This window comes from Ammospiza nelsoni, chromosome 4 (genome assembly GCF_027579445.1).
Source record: "Ammospiza nelsoni isolate bAmmNel1 chromosome 4, bAmmNel1.pri, whole genome shotgun sequence".
NCBI lineage: Eukaryota > Metazoa > Chordata > Aves > Passeriformes > Passerellidae > Ammospiza > Ammospiza nelsoni.
Genome location: NC_080636.1, coordinates 26,622,448 through 26,638,279, shown reverse-complemented (window position 1 = coordinate 26,638,279; position 15,832 = coordinate 26,622,448). Strand labels below are relative to the sequence as shown.

At 38.8% G+C, this 15,832-nt stretch overlaps 1 protein-coding gene across 9 annotated transcripts in view; it reads left to right on the top strand.

The window, feature by feature from the left end:
- Positions 1 to 15,832, top strand: part of FRYL (FRY like transcription coactivator) — a 162,719-nt gene that overhangs the window by 33,042 nt on the left and 113,845 nt on the right. The window contains exon 1 of one of the 9 annotated variants that reach the window (XM_059470911.1): positions 9,285 to 9,364. The exons of the other annotated variants lie outside the window; for them this stretch is intronic. Coding sequence (XP_059326894.1) covers positions 9,289 to 9,364 — 76 coding nt within the window. The 5' untranslated portion in view covers positions 9,285 to 9,288. Of the gene's footprint in view, positions 1 to 9,284; positions 9,365 to 15,832 lie in introns of those variants that run through there. 9 annotated transcript variants of the gene reach the window in all.

Sequence of the window (15,832 nt, the reverse complement as noted above, 5' to 3'; positions counted from 1 at the left end):
TGTTTCTGTTTCAAATTTTACTTGTATATATCTTGCACGTAGCAGATTAAGTTTTAAAATCTGTTCTATCAATAATGTCTGTTAGTGATCCCAAGGTAGAGTATATAAAAGGCTGGATAACATGTAAAATAAAAGTATCAGCTTATTTTTAAGGAGCTGTTTTCTTTGAAGTAAAAAACTGTTATCCTTTAAAACATTAAAATTGATCTATGGGCTAAAAAAAAATCCCATCTAATATCCCCCTAATGCTCAAGAATATATTTGAAAGGTCTGTATAGTATTTACTAGCAGGATTCATTCAGCAGCTTCATGTGAAGATGCCACACTTGTGATACCAGCAATTCAGATTAAAGTTACAGAAAGGTTAGAATTAGAACATTGTGAAACAGTTTTTCAGTTATCACTTGAAAAAGAGGTCTGTGTTTCAAATGGAAAAGTTTTGGTCTGTAGGTGATCAGACTAGTCTTAATCTCCTTTAGGCGTGTTTTTTCTGTTTCTAATGAAGATGTGAATTTTAAGTGGAAGAGCAGATATGATATTTTTCAATAATTGATATTTTTGATGACTGTTGGTAGTTTCTGTTGGCTGCATTTGTTAACTGTTTTATGTCTTTGTTTATAAACTTCTATGTTTCTAGTTGCTTTTGTTCTAAGCTCTTTGGTAACAGGATGGTTCTTACCCTGTGAGTTCTAATTTTGTGTGTTCCTTTATTGTGTGGATCCAAACTGGGGGAAAAAGACTACTACTTCAACTACATCCTCTTTATCAAGGGCTACTTTGGAAAGCCTTTCCATTTTCAGTAAATGTCATTTTTCATGTCTCTAACTTAACACTGAATAGCTTTAGTTGCTCTTCAAGTAAGAGTATGTTCTCTCAGGTAGTGAATGCTACTGCAGAGTAGCTGTGATTTGGGAAGCAGTGTTAGTGACGTTGGCTGTTTCACTCGACACGCATCCTCTTGTTCTCCAGCCAAGTTCTAAAAGGTCCCTTCAAGCAAGGAACCACCCTCCCAGACAGGAGGATTCTTGACTCATGCTTGTACATTTTTGATGCTTGTATTTATTTATAAAAGAAAGAATTTGTTACGAGAAATCCAAATGCACTACTGTTTTGAGAAGACAAGTAAAACTTTCAGAAAGCCATGTCACTTTACCAATGGAACCTTCTCAAGAGATGTTTCTGTCTGCAGCAGTTTTTCATTATGTGCTCTGGATGTTCAGGACTTGGTGTATCCTCACTTAATGAGCTGTGCAATATGCCTTTGTAGGGTGATACTACATAACTAATAATAGTTCTTTAGCTGATATCTGTAGTGCCAGGCATGTTGTGGGCCCTGATTTCTTGGGGTACTTTCAGTGCTCATTGACAAGACCAGTATGGCAATATAAGCTTCAGATACTCTTAACACCAGGATGCTGTTGCATTAGACTGAGTCAAAACTGTCTGGTGTCACTTGGCATCTTTAAAAATGCACTGATGTGAGCTTTGTCTCAGTTACTTTTTTGAGAGGGTGACTTGCTGAAGGATGGATGTTTTAAATTTCAAAGTATTTTCTAAGTTAAAACAGGAAAACCAGTAATACATATAAAAGAAACTCAAAACTTGTATAAAAATATTGTATTTATCTAGTATGTTCTTTTCAGTTTATTAGAGTTAGTTTAAAACTGTTTTTTCTTTGTTGATTGGGGTTTCCATAAATTCTATTTCCATGGAAGGTGCTGTGCAGAGCAGAGTAGGTTAATTTACCCAGTTATTGAGGACGTTAGATATTTCTAGGTACATTGTATGTTTGGATAATTGACATGTTCATATCAGTTACTGGGAAAAATGAGCAGCATGCAAATGCTCTATCAATAGATAATATGAGTGACAAATAGGGAGAGCCAGGTGAATGAACAGAAAAAGCTAAAGCACATTGTCCATGTTATGTGAACTTGTTTTTACCAGCTGATTTCAGCTGTTCATTTTTCAGTCATTAGCAGGGCTTGCAGTGGGGTGACACCATGGCTCTGGTTGGATGTGCTGTGCCCGATGCAGGTGTGTGGGTGCAGAGCTGCCTGCCGTGGTTCAGGTGGAGTGCTGGGCTGTGCAGCTGCTGGCAGAGACTGGCTTCTAGTCCACCAGCTATGGCACTTTAAGGAACTCTGCGTCGTGAAATATTTGCACAGCTTCCAGACAAACATGGCCTTGTAAAGTTTTAGTGTGTGTTAGGTGTTTAGTATCTAACTGTTGCATTTAGCTGCCCTTGGGTTTGTTACTAGTTCTGGTTCTCCCCCTTTCTGATTTTTGTGTTTATTTTGCTTTTCTTTAGTGTAACAGCATGCTTGCTCAAGATAAAGGTTCAGAAAAGACACTCATATGAATTTTTATTTCTGATTTGCAAAAAAATGTATGTTTTACCTTTTAATTACCTTTTTAAATCTTAAAAGCATCACTGTTTTTAACTTATGCTTCAGGTTCCTGCAAGAATATATGTTTCACAGAGATTGGAGAGCTGCAAAATTCAGCATTAAAAATACTTGTTTAAATCCTGGTAACTAAAGCACTAAAGAAAGGTGCTGTAAATATTTTCTGGCTTTGGAGTAAAGAAACATGCCAGTTAAGTTCAACTGTGAAGAATGCCATGCTAATGTAATGACTCCATTTATTTCTGATATTGGGTGGTGGAGCTCCGTATGCTCCTGCCCTGTGTAACAAACATCAGGAAAGGCAGATTTAGGAGTTGAAACCTCAAGAGAAAATTGGCTGTCCATGCCTTGCCCCTTCTTGCTTTCCTTTTCCTGACTCTCAAGTGCATCTGACCAAGTCCTTATACTCTGTGTGCAGAGCTGCCTACATGGGGATTGAAGCTGTGGTGGAGTAAGTTGGTAGCCTGTGATTGTGAGGAGGTTTTACAGAGACCCCTGCAGCAGTTCCCTCTTGTCACTGCGCCACTGCCCATCCTCTGCCTGCTGTTAAGTGCCCTGTGGCAGAGGTGGCTGACTGAGACGTGCATCTGCATATGCAGGGCTCTCTGGTGTTTAATGTATGAGCAGGAGTGGACTGCAGTGACAGTGCCTCGGGAGCAAACACTCAGCTTTGCTTATGGCAGAGGGAGGAGGGCAGGAGTTCACCTCCAGGCACAGGGCAAGCACACACACAAGGATCTGCAGCTGCTCTGTGAGTTTAGTGGTAATCTGCAGCCAAGAATATTTTCTGCCCAAGTACTATTGCCCTCATGAGGCTTAATAGATTGCAGCTTCTGGGCTGAGTTTATCCCTATAGGTAGTGTTTTTTCTTTAACTTTTTCTTCTTTAAAGTTTTCCCAGATGAATCATAAGCTCTCAGTGTTCTTTTCCCCCCCGATGCTCTCTATAGGGATGGAATAACTGATCCTTGCATAATGTAAATATGATGTTTCCCGTAAAAGCGGCAGAGACATCCAGCAGCTTGGGAGGAACAACAAAAATAGAAACATAACTGATTTGTAGCAGTTGTCTTGAGGCCTTGTAGGGTAACAGAGTTAAGCCTTTCCTTACTCTATCCATTTAAATGCCCAGCAACTAAGCAGGGATTTTCTGTGTAGCTCCGTAACTGTTTCCAGGTTCCATTTAAAAAGTTGGTGAAAACTGAGGGCTGGTTCGCAGTGCATGGGTGTGTTTGTGCTGAAGCACCGTGAGGAGGCTGGCACAGTACAGAACTGGACAGATCAGACCTTAAGCAGTTATTTCAGGTTGTCTGACACTGAACCATCCTAATTGGGCTTTATACCTCTAACTTTTATTGCAGTCATTGAAGACTGAAATTTAGCATCTAAGAAGGGAATAAATCTCAGAATTTTAATTGCAGGGCTGCTTGTGGTAATTGAGAAACTTGGATGTGTCAGACTTAAGAGATGTGATAGCAACTTTAGGCTTGGCTATCACTTTACCTGTCTCATTTTGTCTTGGCACGAGATGGGTTAAACATCATCTCAGAATGGCTTATTCTGGTTTTTGAAATGTTTCACCTTTTGATTTCTGATTTGCTTCCTTGTAGTCTTACAATGTTTGCTGATCTGGAAAGCTAGATTTTCAGGAAGGACTGGGTATCTGTTTACTATAAACTCTTACAAAATTCATAAGACTGTTGTTATCTACCTTAAAAAGGATTTGAATTTTCATTATTTGATTACTCTTGAAGGTTGTGGGGGATTCTTTCCCTTTAATTTTTTTTCCATTTACAGCAGACTTACTATTCAACCTAGATATTGTTAACTTAATGAAAAGTTAAATATTAACTGCATCCTCTTTGATCCTACTCAAAGACTGTGTTCTGTGAGGAGGGTGTGCATGTGTATCTTCAGTGTTCTTCTAGAACTAGCTGGAAACTTGATCATTTACTTTCAGTGGGGAATATTATTTGTAGTTCTGAATGTATTTTCTGCTGGTCTTTATCATCCTGAAGATAAATGTAGTAGGGTTGAAAACTGTAAAGGAACTTACAGAAGCAAGGATAGCTGCATGTTTTTTGTGACTGGAAAGAATGCCTTTAGCTTTGGTTTTTAATTGAGTGTTAATGCCAGAATGCTTTGTTGAAAATAATCTAAATTATTTTGCAGAGAGATAAGTAGAAAAATCATATTCTGTTATCTTGGCCATGCCACTAGAAAAAAGCAAGAGTGCACTGGGGGTTTGAGGGAGGGAGGCAGAGTGTTCTCTAGAGTCCTAGAGAAATGAAGCTATTGTAGAACTGGGGAACAATGCTTCAAATGAAGGGAGGGGGAAAGGAAATGAAGCTAAAAATCTGTAATGCTCCCTGTGAAACACAAATTAATTACTTATAAAGTGCTATTTCTTTGCCATTTAAAAGCAAAGTTTTTAAAGTTAAATATTGCTCTTTTAAGATAATAAATACAACAATGTCTTCAGTCATGAAACCCCTCTTACCTTTGCAGCCTGTAGAGGTGAAGCAAAACCAGCATTGTATGAATAATTTTTGTTGGTCTTGCATGTCAGTGTTTGCCACAGGCCAGATCTCTGGCAGGTACTGCAGCAGCAGCATTATGCATATGGCACTTGATGTACATTGTTCAGAGTGGTTGCCAGCAATGTGTCTGGGCATCTCCAAGAAAATGGCATGATGCTACTTGAATTAAAGCAAAGCTGTGCAAATAGCCTTTGCATACACATTTCTGGTAAATGTATTGATCCTAGTATGGATAATGATCCTTTCAGAAATATTTTTATTAAATGCCTAATGCTACAAATAAAGAAAAGTTCTGTTATTTGTACTATCTACAGTGCTAAAGTTTCTGATCTCTTAAATTACTTGGGTCCTCCAGCTATTAAAACACTCAAGGCAAATCTTGCCTGTCCTGTGACTGGGCTTACTGTACATGTATTGAAAATTCCATCTCAAAGGTATGTGTGGAAGTGCTGAATGGGCTTTGCTTGCACAGGTCAAGCGTGCTGTGGATGAATGGTACCACAAATGCCAGTGCAATGCTTCCTGGAGCAGCTGGGCTTACAGTGCGTGAATCTTGTAATGTATCAGTCTGTTTCCAGCCTGGAGTCTGTGGACTGGGGTCACTGAAGCAGCTTGAGCAATTTGCTTCTGGCCATCCTCTTTGCTGAGAGTTTTCCATATCAGAGCAGAAAGTATGGTGTGGACTGGGCACTTGGATGAATCATTTTAGTAGAGTGCAAACAGCTTGTGTCTGCAGATTGAGCACTTCTGCTTTACTGCACCTACAGTCCAATTCTTGTCATGTTCTTTTAAGAGCTCGCTGATACCAGTGTGCTTATTCATGCATACCTCACCTTGGCTCTTGAGAAAATCTCAAAAATAGACTTGAGTAGTCTGCTCCCTTTAGAAGTGAAATTGATCCAGAATCAAAAGGTATACTGGGATCAGTATATAAACTGTGTATTTATTGGAATTGTTTAATGTTCAGCCTATTTATAAAAGTATGCACAGATCTTCAATGTCATATTTTCTTTTTTGGATTTTTTTTTTTCTTAGTTGAACCACCTCCAGATGAAAGCAATTTGCTTATATTTAAATGCAAGTACTTTATTTTCCAGTTTATCTAAAATAGTAAAATATTAATCTTATGGAAGACTTTTTAAAAGTACTCACACTGATAGGTATTTTTAGTGGTCATACTTGTTGCTCTCAGTTTTAGACACAGTGTGCTTTCCAGAAGACTTTCATGTTCCTCTCTGAGAATCAGGAACTGGAAAAACAAATATTTGTTGTAAATGACATTTTTCTAACACTGTTCTAGAAATATATGATGTTGATATCTTTGTTGGGCTCTTCTCAAAGAATTAGCCTTGTCTGTGCTTGTCCAAGATTCAGAAGCTTGTAATCCATAGTTTTTCTTTCCTGCTTTTACTATTCTTGTTTTTATTAAAAATAAAAGGTTACATTTTAAACTTTGTAGTTTATACTGAAATCTTCTGTTTATTCTAATATTTGGTAGGTTGTTTCATTAACTCATTTCAAAGGAAAACCAAAACCCAAGAAGTCTGGTATGGCAGTCATTGTTATTTACACACCTTTGGTTACAAAGCAGTTAAATTGAGTTGTGAGGAAGAATTGTTGGAGGGCTTGTGCACAGTTGTACAATGAGAAAACTCTTATGATGCTGATGGTATATGATAGGTCTAAGATACTGACAGACCCATTACTCCACTTGTGAAATGGACTTGTACTAATAATTTGGTTCTGCCTTTCTTGGGGGGAAGGGAGGACTGTGAAAATACTTGGTGAAAGCCATTTTTAAGTCTAATAAATTAGTGATGTCCATCTAATGAAAGTTGCTGTGTCTGTTCATGTATGTATGAGAGCATACATATTCCTGTAGTATTAAAAGAACATATTTCTTTTCATAATATTTTGGTTCCTAATATATATTCCTAGTCTTCAATGCATCTACCAAAATCTTTGGAAAGAAACGCTTATACTCTTGGTGCATACAATTCTCATTTCTTAGGAATTGTTAATGGGCTAATATTTTTTCTGTTAATAATTTAAAATTACAATTGCAAGTATCCTTGAGGAAACCCAATCTGTTGTGATCATTAGTTGATATTATGAATAAATAACAGTGCTACAAAATCTCAGATGCTGTGGTGAAAGGCTGAGTAACTTGCCTGGCCAAACACCTCAATGTCATAAATAAATGCAAATTTTGAAAAAGATTTCCTGATAATAATTTAATTTTGAAATGCTACTTTACAGAAATACTGACAAGTTCTCTGTTTGTTGAAAGTCTCTTCACAGGAATCCAGAAGGTGGAACATGGAGACCAGTATTTTTGTGGGGTTGTTTTAGTGTATCTCTTGGAATTTCTGGGATGATTGTTTTTAGTAAGTCTTTGGCACTGATAACTTAAAGAATAAAAGCTGAGGGGGGGTGGAAAGGGCAACTACAAAGAAGCCAAAGTGTATTTTTAAAAGTCATTATTTTTGAGGTGCTGAGAGAGTTGGCTCATGATTTTGGAATGCACACTGTTAACAAGGATTCCTTTGAAGAAGTGTCTGTAGCCCAGTGTTAAAGGCAGTCAGAGACCAACCATAATTAATACAGTCTTTCAAATTAGTGGTGAAATTCATCAGCCGGCTCCAAAATCTGACCTTTATATTCTACCCATAACAAAATACAACCTCTGCTATGTCTTATTTAGTAAGAGGAAAAAGGAATGATTGGAGTGTAACTTTGAATGTATTCCTAAAAGGAGTGATGAAAAGGAATATCATGTAATACTACCTACTACATGGGCAGTACTACCTGAAACAGCTTATGAGAGAAAGTTGGATGTGAAGTCCCAGAGAGTTATCCTGCGGATATATGTTCTGCTGTAACCTGTTTGGGAAGAACAAAAGTACTATTTTGATATAGGTGGCAATTTACTATCTAATTACAGAAAAGTATTTTTGCATGGGGAAATTTGGATTATTTTTAAACTATGAAAACTGAATGAGATTACTGGTCTCTCTCTTAATAAAACTGTTCATCTCCTAAATGACAGCAGCTGTTGGTTGAACCAGCCTAGTGCAGTGAGAGGCTTGTGCCCTTCTTTCTCCAGTGTCCTTCTACTGCTGTGTTAGACCTGTCACTCAGAACCACTTAGTTTTACATCAACTGGTTTGTGTTACCTCTTGGTTAGTGATAATTCTTTTGTCTATGTGGGGTGAGGGATATAGATTTAAAAAGCCCCAAACAAACAAAACCAAAACCACAAATAAACCCCAAACCTTAAAAGTATTTGATGTTCACTGTTCTTTAATCTTTCCTACAACTTCAGATATCTAATAACACCTGAGGACACAGGTGTTATTTCCTCCTCATGGCTTGTTTACTCCTAGTATGGGCAGCAGTTTTAAAACTGTGGATTTTTAAAAATGTCACTTTAAAACAGATTTAGTTAATCAGTGTTGGATTGCATCCCTAGGAACCCAGAACTGTAACTTCTAAGAGACTTTCCATTGTAGCGTTTGAGATGATACTGGACAGAGTAAACCATCAGAAATGCCAAAATTGTGTCAAGTCCTTTAGAAGATGCTAAGAAAAAAAACCCCAAACCAAACAAACCCCAGGTCAAGTCCTTTAAAAGACATTAAGGAAAACAACCACCACCAACCAAACTCCAGAGAGTTTGAATCATAGAAGGATTTGGGCTGGAAGGGGCCTTAAAGCTAGTCTAGTTGCAGCCTCCTGCAATAGCAGCACTACACCAGGTTGCTCAGAGCTTCATCCAGCCTGGCCTTGAACTCTTCTGGGGCTGGGACATCCAGAACTGCCACTGGCTGTAGCTCTTTTGCAGGCAGCCACCGTGGGAATACTTAAGGCCTTCCTGCCCGCCACCGCGATTGTTTTTCACATTTGTGATTTCCCATCCTCCTTACCGCCACCCCTCCTTTGATTTTGATGTTCTTTTAGCGTAGACGGCTTGATTGGCTTTTGGCACTGCGCAGAGCAACGCTGGGCGGTTTGTTTAATTCATCACGATTTTAACAGATCGGTTGGAAGTTTATTTAAAACTCGGAAAAGCACAAGCAGCCTTTTATAGCCCCTTGTTGTAGTTGCGAGGAGTCGCTCCCTTCGGCTGCCAAGGGCTGGGGCGCTCGGTGGCTGTGCCCGTGTCGCTGGGAGCATCCCCCGGAGGCGGAACGGCCCCGGGGCGGGGCTCGGAGGGCTCGGTGCCGGCAGGAGCCGCCCCCCGGGCCCTGCGTCACGGCGGCACCGGCACCGGCGCGTCCCTCCCGCGGGTGCTGGCGGAGGCGGCGGCGCGGCCGGCGCCCGCTCCGCCCTGCCCGCACCATGCTCAGCCTGCAGGACTCCCTCTTCTTCGAGATCAGCATTAAGTCTCTGCTGAAATCCTGGAGCGGCAGTAGCAGTAAGTATGTCGCTGCACCCGGAATCACAGCAGTGTAGCAGATATCTTATCCCTTTTTAATTTTCTTTTTTGGCGATTTTTTTCCTCTATTTTTCTTTTCCCCCTTTTTTTGCATGTTGCCGTGTGAAATTGCCCTTTAAAAAACAGGATTTTAGTGGTCCTGTGTGCTGATGCAACTTGGCATGGCTAGTCTGAGAGCTATCTGCTTCATGGTTCTCATGAAAGATTTTGTATGTATATATTTGTTTATTATTTTATTTTCTCAGACTGCAGTTATTTCAGTCTGATAAAGTTCTTTGCACCCTTTGCTGTCCAAGAGAAGTGACAGTAGATGCTCATCTCTGCGGAGTTACCGGATGCTGATGATGTCTTAGTTCTGTCAAGCTCCAAATGCTCCTTTGGAGCTCAGTCACCCTTGGACAGTGTATTTTACAGGGGGGCATTGTTTTTTGTGCCTGAAACCTATTATTATGCCTACAAAAACTGTCCACTTTGATCTTCTAAATGTCCTGAAACAAGAGTTTCTCAGAGGATTCCTTGTCTGAAGTGAAGCAGTGAAGCAAGGATGCTGCTCTTGGTTCAGACAAGCCGTCTGTCCTCACGTCACCCCTTCACACACGCTTCAATGCAGGGTCTGGGCCCCGAGCTGCCTCGCACCGTGTCCAAGGCTCTGCTAACGTAAGCACAGCAACTTCATGACAGGATGCCAGGAGGTGACAAAGATGACGTAATTGCACGTCAGCTGAGCATTTCCTAGGTCTGAAGTTTCTTGTATATGTGAAAATGAAAAAAGTTAAGATCTGGAAGTAACCAGTATCTCAGCTTTATGTTTCATTAATTGCTGCTTGAGATGTACTGGGATGCAGTTTCTACTTACCATACACTTCATCAAAATAGCTCCATTAGGATTTTTACCCCAATACAGTAGGATATATTCACCTGTCTTGTTTGAAGGAATTAGTAGCAAGTTATTTATTATACACTGTATTAATCAGTGCTGGGAGATATGCAGATACTTTGTTTGTCCTAATAGCTCATTCAGACCTGATCTGCTTTTTGTATTAACTGCTATAATTTGTTTTAGACTGATAACTTCTAGACTATTATCTTACAAGTTAAAGCAATTCATGTTTCAGAACAGGTTTTCCTTATAGGTTTTGCTTTTTAGTTTGTTTAATTTGTGTCTTGCAGATTAACAGTATCTGTTCCAAATTATACCTTGTAATTGTACTTGGTAGTTATTAACATGCTTGCTGCAACAGAGATAAGCAGAAGGATTTTCCCAGTATTTTATAGTAGAAGTTGAAAATATCTTATGAAAATGATTAAACATCCTTAATGTTGATTCATGTATATTGTTTCCAAACTAAAGTAAATCGTAGGATACAATCAGTAACAATAAATTTAGTCTGCTACTAGATATATCATTGCATAGATAAGGAGATAAATTGCAGCTTCCAGACTAGATAATTGTCAGCTGTGACAAGACAGAGTAACAATATTAAGATAGAGAGTAATAATAATAAAAAGGTTGTCCAAGAAGCAGTTATATATGGTGCTATGTTTTCTCCTTTATGCCCTCTGTTATGTAAGCCCCACGGAGTAAGATCTTCCTGACTCCTTCATCAGGAAGTGGCACTTGGATCATCTACCAACAAACCAATTTTTTGTGTGTGCTGGTGAGATAGCTGGGGTTCATTTCACTTTTCCCAGCATTGTCACCCCATTTGTGGGAATGGCTGTGATTCCAGCATAGCTGCACGTCCGAGCTTGCGGGAGTCGCATTCTGATGGCGCTGTGCAGCCTGGCCGGGAGCAGAGCCCTCTGTGCAGCCTGTGCTGGCTCCAAGGACTGTGATTCACATGCATACCTCAGTGAGCTGAGCTGAAGTGGGCAAGCCATTTGCTTTGTTCCTAAAGCATTTTCTATTCAAGTGATGTACTGTGTGCAGAGCAAGGGATTACATAATATTTATGTTGAAGATGAGCTTGGAAATTCAGGAAATATCCATATGCTAAGAAATTACTTCAGAAAAGTTTTTGCTATGTTTTCATAAAATTTTTAGGTGCAAATGCTACTTTTTATAGTTTTTATCATAACTTTAAATTTTTACATGCTGAAGGATGTCAGAAAAGGAGTGGGTGTGCTAGCATGCATTTCCATGTGCATAAAAGTAAGCATCTGCAGGGAGTGTATAAGTGTGTAACAGAAAGGCAGTAAAGCTCCATGGGTCTGGTTAAGGGCTTGCTTAGCTGGCATAACGTTGCAGTGCTGGCTAAGGTTTTATTGTAGTTGATCTTTTTTCTTTCAGTAACAACAATGAAGTGACATTCATACAGCCTAGTTTCAGAATGCTATCTCTGTGCCAACAATTTCAGGCATTACTTCTTTTTAAATGGAGTCAGGAATGTTCTTTTAATCCAGCAGTGAAGTGAGGATGTTCTTGCTTAAGAACTGATTCCTAACTGAAGTTGTGAATGTAACTGGGAGCTTTATACTTGCTTGTCCTCAGGGCTGCTTGGCTCCTTAGTATTTAAGGAATCCTAGTTGTGATCATGTATCTCAGTGCTCTTGGATTCTGTTGTTTAGCCCATTGCAGTTTCAGTGTGTGGTCTGTCTAGTGGTTCTTCTGAGTTCCTAAATTGTAGGAAAAATACTAATTTTGATTGTTGTTTATGTTGCTTGGTGTAAGAAAGCTCTTATATTTTGTCCACAAAAACCTTCATTTAAGGTTAAGGAGGTCTGGATGCCATGAGAATTGCTTTTAGTAATGCAGTATGTGGGTTCAAAAACCAAATGTGGTGCTGCTTACAGTGAAAAGCATTTAAGTAATAAATACCTTACTGTAAGATATGACACAAGTTTTAATGAAAACTAGGCATGTATTTCTGGGGCTTACAGTCTGGACAGGAACAATGACTTTCCAGTAAGCACAAGTACAATCCATTATTGCTTTATTAAAAGCTTTTTTGTGTTTCCCATATATACCGTATTAGTAGTCGTGTCCTGTTTGGAAATAAAGAATTATTTCTGGATTATTTTTTTTTAATAGGATATATTGTCTTTCTTCAAGCTATCCCACAGCTTTCTGTTGCTGTGCTGCAGTTGTACTGTATCTATCTGGTAAACAGAAAGGACTAAACAGAAGGGTACACCTTTCATGTGGGTGCTTGTGTGTCCTTGAATTTGTCCCTATCCTCTTCTGGATGAATCAGTTTTGGAGGTGGTTTGTGAGATTTTCCATTCCACCTTGCTCAGCTTGGTTCAGAAGTCATGCATATATCTCAAGAACTTATGCTGCTTAGGAGAACAAGGCTGCACTTTGACGATGCCCCTGCCAAAGCTACATTGAGGTTGTTGCCCTTGGCTTCTTTTTGATAAAGGTTTGTGACAGGGATTTTCAAAGTTACTGAGATGTGTGAGCCTGGGAACAACGTCCTGCCAGGAAAGCAAGCTGTATCTGCCTGGACAGCAGTTGGTTTGGAAATTGTTATAAAATCAGAAAGAAATGGAGCAGCTTTGAAAGCTCCAAATCATTGGAGCTATGGCTGCCAGGTGCTGATGAGCACATGAAAACTGGGGAGCTGCCTGGCAGATACTTTTGAATCATTCTTTCTGTGGATGAAAAAAAGCACTTGGAGTTTGCTTTTTAAGATTCACTTATCATCTCATAGGATTAGTTTGAAGATTACTTCCTCCTTTACCAACCAAAAATGAACTCTTGGCTCTCAAGAGGTTCTGCTCTGCTAATACAGCATTTAACGAAGTAGATGTAGTGGATTCATTTTTATCCTGTGACTGTTTGTTTGAAGACAGCAGTGAAGCTGTAATTAAAATAAGAAAAGTCACCTTACAGTGCCATTATAGGAATGTATATGAAAGAGGACCATAGGAAGAATTCTGGGAAAACAAATGTTTTCTTCATGGTCTTATTCTTTAGGAGAACACGGGTGAGGTAGAGTATACATGGGTCTGTGTGTGGTTTTTTTAATAAAACCACAGATTTGCTGCTTCCATGGCTATTTGCTAGTGATGTATACTTTTTAAAAGTAATAAAAGCACCAGTTTTTAACATACTGGAAGTTATTATTGTATGATAAATTTTATCTCGTTTCCCCATTAACTGTTAAAGAGCAAAGAAAAATAAAACTTGAGGAAAAAAATTGATCTGAGATGTTCCATGATTGCTTCTCTTTCAGACTGTGCTTTGGGCTAAGAGTTATTAGTGGCATGGCTGTGCTTTAGAGAATGTTCATACAGCTTTTATATTCCGGTGGATAAACCAGTATTACTTCACAATGTAGAGAAGTCCTATTTTCATGAGATACTATTTTTGGTGCCTTCTAAAACAATAATAGTTATTAAATAAGTACAGTATTAAATAGGGTGTTAACTTCAGCATCCCAAACAATAATATGCTCAGTCTTTTTTTTTTGTTGGAAACTTTTTCTTTATTGTAACCTTGACTTCAAAGGATCACATCAGTTAGTAGTGTTGCCTTGTATGCTGAAACATGATAGGCACTTTCTAGAGAATGTAACAATTTTTCTTTATGATTATATCTTCCAAAACTGTTTTGACATGTTGCAAAGTGAAATTTTTAAATGAAATACGAATCCAAATGTATTGAGTTTTGAAAAAGCTACTAAATTCTGCTTTTTTGAAAAAAGCATCTACATCTAATTTGTGTTAGTAAATGTAGTTACAGGTCCCTGTACTACTCAAGAAGCAATTTATTTTCCTGTAGAAGGGACATATGATGACCTTTCCAAAGTCTTTTAAGTTGTCATGAGAAAAGTAAGTTTCTGTCAGTAGTTAATTACCCAATACAGTGTTGAATGTATCAATGTATTAATGTATTGTGGAGTGTGGCCTCCATATTTGGCTCTGTTTATGAACTTCTGTGGCCTTTGATGATGGTCTCTTGTGCAGTACATCTTGAGGTACATAATGAGTCATTGCATTTCCAGATATATTGTGTGTTGTGTGTTGTCATATTCATTAACAGAGGTGCTGGTAACGTTCTGTATAGTAAAATTTGCTATGCAAAGAGAACATTGGGTGGGACTTTTTTTCCTCCTCCTTTCTTTATTTCTGGGTATGTTTGGAACAACAAGGTCTATCAGTGGATGTAGGCTTGAGGAGGATAACAAGGCTGGAGTATAACATCCAAACTAGTCAAAGCCAAGTACCACCCTGAAGCTGAAGAGTACCCAGCACACATAAGTGAATGATGTCAAGGGAAGGAGGCTACTGTAACAGAATGTTCAGGATCAGCTGCCTGGCAGTGAGAGGCTGCCTGCCTCTCTTGGTGGGCATGTATGGATGTCTCAGCTCAGATGGATCCTGGAGTCTTGCTCTCCTGTCTTTTGCATAGAAGCCTTTTTATATTTGCTCATTTTTCTTCTGTGTGACTGAAGCTGGGGAGCGGGTTGGGTATTTGGGGGTTGGTCTAGCTTCCATTATTGCTAAGCATTCATACCTACTTGTATACTTTTTGCCTGCCTTACCTATTTGATGTCAGCAGTCTGTATTGTAACACCTTCCATGTAAGTTGGGCATTAGGGTGTGGATGCTCATTAGGGAAGTGCATGTATCCAGATTTTCACCAGTTGTAATTAGCTAAGCTTATGTGATGTTTTGTGCCCTACTTTGGACTTCTCTGCACATAAAGATGGAAAGTATGGAACTGTTATTTAAAACAAAAATTTTTTGAGGATTGTTTTGTGTGAAGTTCTTTGTATTAATTTTTTAATAAAATGCTTGTGTTGTAGGAAGTACATTACATGTTGAGATATGCATTATTTGTCTTCATCAGACATAGATATGCTAGAATGAGCTCCCCTTTGTGAAATTCTTTCTATGAAAGTGATAGACTTTCTACTAAACCCATAACTAGATTCTGTAATGATTCAAATTGCAGAAGAGAATGCTGTTGAAAGGAGAAAGTGCACCAAATGCAAATCACTCTGTCAGCTACTGTTGCTGGAATAAACTGCCTGCTCTGCATGGACTTCAGGAAAGCTCCAGATAAACCAATTGCAACAAGCCATATCAAATACCCCATTTCTGCTGACTGTTTTTTTTTTTTTTTTTACACTCTAGCTCTGGTGCTTTTGTATTTGAAGGGGAAAGGTTTACACATTAGGGGTTTAATAGCATTTAAGAGATAACTGACACAACAACATTGATTTATTTGGAAAGGTGGTTGCCAATTTTTTTTGCTGTATTATATCCTGTGTACATGTAGTTAGAAGTTTTCCACTCTATAGAAGTAAATGTTCTTCCTCATTCCTATACAAAGAGTAATGATGCTGGTTAAAGGGAGCTGTTAAATTCTGTTAGGTACAGTGCAAAATAAAGGGTCTGTTTAAAGAGGAAAAGGCCATTCTAAATCAGAAAGGACACTCGGAACCTAAAGGAAACTGGGCCATGCTACTGTAAATAAGAATTAAGTTTTTGAACTCT